General features: G+C 36.4%; 1 protein-coding gene across 1 annotated transcript; it reads left to right on the top strand.

The window, feature by feature from the left end:
• The first annotated feature begins 800 nt into the window (after positions 1–800).
• Positions 801–6,672, top strand: LOC110451102 (dimethylaniline monooxygenase [N-oxide-forming] 5-like). Its single transcript, XM_021498962.1, has 8 exons — positions 801–849; positions 1,050–1,205; positions 3,227–3,482; positions 3,648–3,657; positions 3,692–3,982; positions 4,419–4,970; positions 5,705–5,870; positions 6,250–6,672. Exons 2-8 carry the CDS (start codon positions 1,097–1,099, stop codon positions 6,510–6,512), a joined length of 1,647 nt encoding a protein of 548 aa, XP_021354637.1. The 5' UTR covers positions 801–849; positions 1,050–1,096; the 3' UTR covers positions 6,513–6,672.
• Positions 6,673–7,260: the final 588 nt, after the last annotated feature.

Genomic DNA, 7,260 nt, shown 5'->3' with positions numbered 1-7,260 from the left:
GAGATATGATTGTGTATTGGCCTGAAACATATTTGTCTAATGTGTTCATAGTTCCGACAAGATAATAGATAATGATCGTTTGTTTCGTTTGCCTCATGACAGGAACAGAGTGGGCTCCCTACTAGATTTTTATGAAAAAGATTGCCGTTTAGTGAACTACATTTCATTCTGAGCATGGCATGGTATATTTGACCTATTCTAGTACCACAGAAGTAATATGATTCTTTCTGTAGTAAGTTTATGTTAAAATGTAGCTTTAGTTTTTTATGGATTCGTCATTCCGTATGTCTTCATGGAGTTTATTCAATAAATTGACAGAAGCAGATAGGAAATATTTCTACAACGTACAGGTCTAAATCTATTTGCGTCTCTAGTGTTATGTTGGTGGATGTGCGAATGTCGTTCTGGGAGAATGTTTCTAAGATATTGTGGGGTAATGTTCTGTACTATTTTGAGAAATTGTATGATTTTGTGGTGTTTCCGACTACAAGAAAGTGTTTGCCATCCTGTTTCTTTGTAAAGGTTTGCATGACTAGTGAGATTGGTGCCTCCTGTAATGATGCGTGCAGCTTCAAGTTGTATATTTTCTATCATTTGTGATTGTAGGTTGTCTCTAATATCGGTCTTATAAAGGTAAAATATATATGTTGTAACCGTCACAAATGATGGTACAGCCGTAGAGTTACCCTTCATTCGGTGTACACTGAGCACTAGTCACACTTATCGTAAGTGTGCTAAGGATAGTACGACTTCAGATAATGTTTCTTTGTTTAGTCGTTATCTGTTTATCACTTGATACTGTGGACATCGGGTGGGACAGACGAGTACATAACGGACAGCATTGTATCGGTTAGTATATTAAAGTATATTTTCATATTAATATATCATTATAAACATAGACATGCAACAATCGAAGATGGCAGTGTTGATAGATTGTGTTTTATAATTATGCATGAAAATGTAAATCATTTCACTGACATAATAATAAACACATTTATATTAATACAGTGATATTAAATGTGATTATTAAGATACTAAACACGTTTCAGTTGGATCTACAGAAGTCAACATGCTGATAATTCATTAACCACAGGTCATGAAGAAGGTAGCGGTGATAGGAGCAGGTGCCAGTGGCCTTACTGCCACCAAGTGTTGTCTGGACGAGGGACTGGTACCCACGTGCTTCGAGATGTCCGGTGACATAGGTATGAGGGGGTTTTGACTGATGCATTTTACACATTTTATATTTTTATAACTTTTGCTTGTCAGGTACATGTATTGCTACATGTACGTTATATATATATAATTTTGAATTATTTTTTTGCTGTCGTTGTAACAAAGATCCTGGATTCTTTGTATACGTTTTATTTGTTTTCAATATTCAATAATTGTATATAGTCTTTATTTGAAGTCTTTTTTTTTCGTGATATTTTGTTTGGTTCTCTTTTTTCAATTTCGCATGTTTTGCATATCAGATTATATAGCAACATGTTTAAAGAAATGAAACATGCATTTTTTGATATCGTACATTTAAAACAGTACTGATCCGCCAACTCACTTTTATCGCTTTCTAAACACAAGGGCTATTTATTATGAAGCCCTTTCGGATTAATTGCATAATGAAGTGATATCTGAACATAACAAGAGAGGTAATATTGTACTGCTATCGGTACAAACATCGAGTGGTTGTCTCTCTTTAATCCATTTTAGATTCGTGTTTGTCTTGTAAAGCTTTATGCATTTCCATTATGAATTGCTGAAATGAAAAGGATAAATGATTTTATAACAATTAATGTATTATTATGATATTTTACGCACCTCCCCTTCAATAGTAGCTTAAACCAATGTGACACCTAGTATCACCGATAAGTTCTACAAAGATTAGACAGCTGTATGATGCAATGTAATTCATACTTAATCAATTACCAAATTTCAAAGGTGTATTCACCTGTGTATGTGTTACACGTTCACTTTCAAGATCCAAGGTGGTAGACACTGCTGATGGATTTCTTACTCTCCCCAAGTTTGACAAATTTGAAAAATCTATAAATTATGGGGTTTAGCATCTCATATTCTGTTTCAATAGTAGTAAAGACCAATTTGGATTTTGAAACTTGTTGGCACCTAGCATCACCGATGAGTCACAGAAGACAAGGCTAGACAGCTGCATGATACAGAATAATTCATTTTTGGCTTGGTGCATTCCCCTGCGTGTGTGTGTTACGTTCATCCTATAAAGTAAACATGATATGCATATTAAATAAAGCTAACAATAGCAGCGGGATGCTGAACAGACACTTAACTTAATTAATAGTTTGGCTTTGACTTAATTGTTGACCTTGAATGACTTCAAACAAAGGATTCATATTAATATTTGATAATTTAACTAAACATGTATTTAAACACTTGGGTCTTTATAATTATTAGGTGACCGTGATGGGCTATACTTATTGGGGTTCAACCTACGGTGAAGATATTCGTTAACGCCACAACACCTAATTTACAGCTTTGTGATATAACTCAAAGGATAATCAAGAACAGGGTTATGATTGGAATTATTCTGATGTGTGGGGAAGTAAACTTATTGACGTTTAAGGGTTTTAGATCACGGTCGTTAAATACGCCATCCTAATTTTTGTATATTTTGCGACAAAGAAAGGATGGAAAGCTAGAAATTAAAAAATGGACCAACCTTACCTTCTTGCTGAAGGAAAATAATTAATGAAACAAAATAAATTGATAAAAATCTGGTTGATATGATAATAATCTCGACACAATTTGAAGGATTGCTTGTTTTAATATATAACCCTGTTAATACTCTGAAAATATTATTTTCTCGCTCTAGATTCAGTTTTCGTCATCAGGATAGGTCAAAACTCTTGATTGTCATGTCCCTGTGATTGCAGTGTCCACCATGATTGAAGACTTGCCAAGTATATCTTTGATTAGTTGTGTCTTACATACTTTCATGGGTTTCATGGGAGCCATCATAAAGGACGCGATTTGTGGTTATGCTAACGTTTACCTTTCGTGAACACTTTATTTAACCTACATCTGTATTTAACTAGCTCGTGTTTATCATGCATGTTGAAGTAGGAAACTTGTATGTGAAGACAAGCATAACTGTTATCCGTTTCGAATACAATTACGTGATTTCTGTTTGATGCAATGCTGTATAAGCTGATTAGTTTCGTTATGTCATGTGTTAGTTTCCTATACATGTTAGGAGGCCTTTGGCACTACCAGAGTGAGGATCGGGAGGACCAGGGAAGTGTGATGAAGTCTACAGTCATTAATACGTCCAAGGAAACTATGTGCTTCAGTGACTTCCCCATACCTCGGGAGTTTCCAGTCTTTATGCATAACACCTATGTCCAGAGATACTTGGAGATGTATGCTGATGCTCATCAATTACGGCAATACATCACATTTCACACAGAGGTATTATATTATATGCACCGTATTTTGGTACCGTACAGATGGTGAGTTGTCGAAAGTAATTAGTTCACAAGCGTGAAATATATAAACTCCAATGACGAAATATCAACCTTGAAATTAATATATGTATGCATTTGTTTCTGATTTTATGAACGATTTTAAGAATAAACATTGAGAGCGGCCCTTTGTGATATTACCTTATCACTAAGTCTACATGATGTACCAGTATTTTAATGCTCCTACAGGTTCTTAGCCTGAAAAAGCTGACGATTTTAACGATTCCGGCCAGTGGATGATTACTCTGCGTAACAAGAAGACCACCGAAAAGGTTGAGACATTATTTGATGCGGTGCTAGTATGCACAGGTCACCATGCATCCTCACACGTCCCTGTCTTTCGCGGGTTTTCCGAATTCAAAGGCAAGGTCATTCATTCCCATGACTACAAGACTCCCTACCAATATGAAAACAAACGAATCGTCGTCGTCGGCATTGGTAACTCCGGTGGTGATGTCGCTGTGGAACTCAGTAGTGTGACGTCACAGGTACGTGTTGTTGATTGTTAGAACTTTAAAATAAATAGTATTCAAAGAGATCAACCAAAAGGTAAGCCAGCAGTAAAATGTGTGAAATAAATATCATAGATGCTAAAGCTGTAATCAAATACAGTATAATGTCATAAATGTTGAATTTTAATTGAAATGCTACAAAATTGTTTTGATTCGCGTCAATATTGTTTTTTTTCCAATATTAACAATCTAAACGAAAAGCTGTCGGGAATCTTGTATCAGCTACCTCAAAACAATTTCAATCTTCCTTTTATTAAATATTACAAAGGCAAAAGTTGCTTTATATTTTTTAAACATATAAGTTTTGAATTCAACACCATCCTATATTTATTTTAAAATTGTAATGCAATAACGTGAACTTGCAAAAATGTTTGTCGTTATACATGTAACTTAAATGATTTGTCAATTGTAGGTGTATCTCAGCACCAGACGTGGGACGTGGGTACTCAATCGTGTCGGACAAAATGGACTGCCAATCGATTTCACCCATTCCAGGTTAGTAGTATGGGCAAACAGCCTCTGTTCCTTACGAATCAAGGAACCTATGGCGAGACATGTTTTGAACTCAAGATTTGATCATGCCGCTTACGCATTGCAGCCCAAACACTCGTTCTTTGCCCAACATCCCATGGTCAACGATGATCTTCCAAACCGTATAGCCAGTGGATCTATCAAAGTCAAGACAGATATCAAGTGCTTTACTGCAACTGGTGTAGAATTCACAGACGGAACAAAGGAAGAGAACATAGATTCAGTTATTCTAGCCACAGGTTATGTTATTGGATTCCCTTTCATTGATACATCTGTTCTGAATGTTCAGCAAAACAATGTAGAACTTTACAAATACATGTTCCCACCCAAACTGAGGAAGCAGACGTTATGCATCATAGGATGCGTTCAACCTCTGGGGGCATTGATGCCGACGTCAGAGTTACAGTGTCGCCTAGCAACAAGGGTATTCAAGGTCTGTATATACATATAAAACCTGTCACTGTTATTGTCTTACTGTGTAATAGAAATCTGATTTCAAATATCGCCTATGTTATGTGATAAAGAAACGTTTTGAGAGACCAAAAAGTGTATTTAAGTTATGCTTTATATCACTTCTAATTAATAACGTACAGTTCTAAAAATATTGTAGTCAGTAAAAGTAAACCGTAATTTGGAATATCGACTTTCCTTTTTACCTCTGGAAAAACTTTAAAGAAATAATATCAAATGAAGAATACTGCCTGTGCGCTTGATTAGGAGAATATTTACTAGAATAATGAATAAATAAAGTATTTATTCAAATTTTAATAAGTCGACTAAGAGAAAACCTTAGTGGATATTTGGACTACAACATACAGATAAGACCCGTCCCTTCAGGAGTCATCAGCGGTACACTGTACCAAATATCTAAATATTGAAAATCTATAATTTAAAGTGTTCCAATACAGTAAAAGGTGAAAGGGGCCTCCATGTATAATATTATATTTCCCTTTCGTAAACCTTGAGATGTTATTGTGTGAGTAACTGTTATGTCTTGCCATGTACCTATATGTACACAACTTCATTTTATTAAATATCATCGTTCGCAATTAACGTTTTGAAAACAATATTTAAAAAATAGTATATGTGTGTATATTTTGCAATGGAAGTAATTTTGAATCAATTTCATACTATTCGAGTTTAATTGGTTGTCCGTTCCTTCCCCAGGGTGATGTCACGTTACCCTCCAGCGACGAGATGTGGAAGGACATCCGGCGGAAGGAGGACACTATGAGGAAAACCTACGTGAAATCCATACGTCACACGATACAGGTAGATTGGATCCCGTACATGGACGAACTGGCAACACTCGTCGGCTGTAAACCAGACTTACGTAAGGGATCGCACATGCGTCAATAAAATAAGCAAAACTACAATTACTTAGACACTGTCGCATTCAACACTTACATTTCATCTTTAAAAGGACGAACTATGTCAAATCTTATTCCAGCTGTTGAAAAAGATGGAAGCATGTACAACGCGGTATGTCAACAATTCATTACCGATGTCAAATTGTGTTTTAAAATAAATCATCAATGATACATATTTAGCGCAAACTTAAGGCATTTTATGTTGATGTGATAAGTCTTATGATTTATACGTGTAGTGATATTATCAACAAGATTTCTTAGTCAATTTTTATGTAAAATTTGCACGTTTTATAAAACTATGCAAAAGCTCCTGTGCCAACAATATGTTTTTTTGTAATGCAGGCTTTCTGCTTCTGACAGACCCTAAGCTAGCATGGTTGTGTTTGGTAGGTCCGTGTACACCTTATCAATTCAGACTCCAAGGCCCGGGGAAATGGACAGGGGCAAGAGACGCCATTCTGACTGTAAAACAACGAACTTTATATCCATTAAAAACGAGATCTTTAGGTTTCGTTCCTAATCAATCTCAGTCAGGTTTCGCTATATTCTCTTTCTCATTCATTTTAATGTATATCATGTTTATTTGGGTGGTCTTTGAAAAATGAAATAGAATCAACAGATTTTAGCTCAACATAGTCCGCCGTCCGTCCGTCCGTCCGTCAACTTTTCCTTTCCTTTAAAACGCTACTTGTCATGAATGACTGCGCAGATTTTAACCAAATTCGGTGAGAAGCATTCTTGGGGAAAGGTGTTTTTTTGTGTAAATGGTGGTGCTGGGNTCTTATTCTGTAGGAATAAAAGCATTTGTTCCATATTTGGTCAGAAGCATTCTTGGGTGACGGGGAACAAATTTGATATAAATGGTGGGTCTGGCCCTCCTGGGGGCTGAGGGGCGGGGCCCAATAGGGGTAATATAGTAAATTCTTTAAAATCGTTCTACTTCTGTAGGAATGAAAGGATTTGTTCCATATTTAGTCTGCAGCATCATTGGGAGAAGGGGAACCAATTTTGTATAAACTGTGGGTCTGGTCCCCTAGGGGCTTGATGAGCGGGGCACAATAGGGGAAACATAACAAATTATTCTTTAAAATCCTTCTTATTCTGTAGGAATGAAAGGATTTGGTCCATATTTGGTGTGAAGCATCCTTGGTTAAAAGGGACCAATTTTGTATAATCGGTGGGTCTAGCCCCAATGGGCCTGAGGGGCGGGGCCCAATAGGGGAAACAAAGCAAATTCTTTAAAAAAACTTCTTCTTCTGTAGGAGTGAAAGGATTTGGTCCATATTTGGTCTGAAGCATTCATGGGTGAAGGGGGACCAACTCTGTATAAACGGTGGGTCTGGTTCCCCTGGG

The sequence above is a fragment of the Mizuhopecten yessoensis genome, unplaced genomic scaffold (assembly GCF_002113885.1).
Source record: "Mizuhopecten yessoensis strain PY_sf001 unplaced genomic scaffold, ASM211388v2 scaffold5789, whole genome shotgun sequence".
In the NCBI taxonomy this organism is placed as follows: Eukaryota; Metazoa; Mollusca; class Bivalvia; order Pectinida; family Pectinidae; genus Mizuhopecten; species Mizuhopecten yessoensis.
This window is presented reverse-complemented; position numbering and strand designations above follow the sequence as displayed.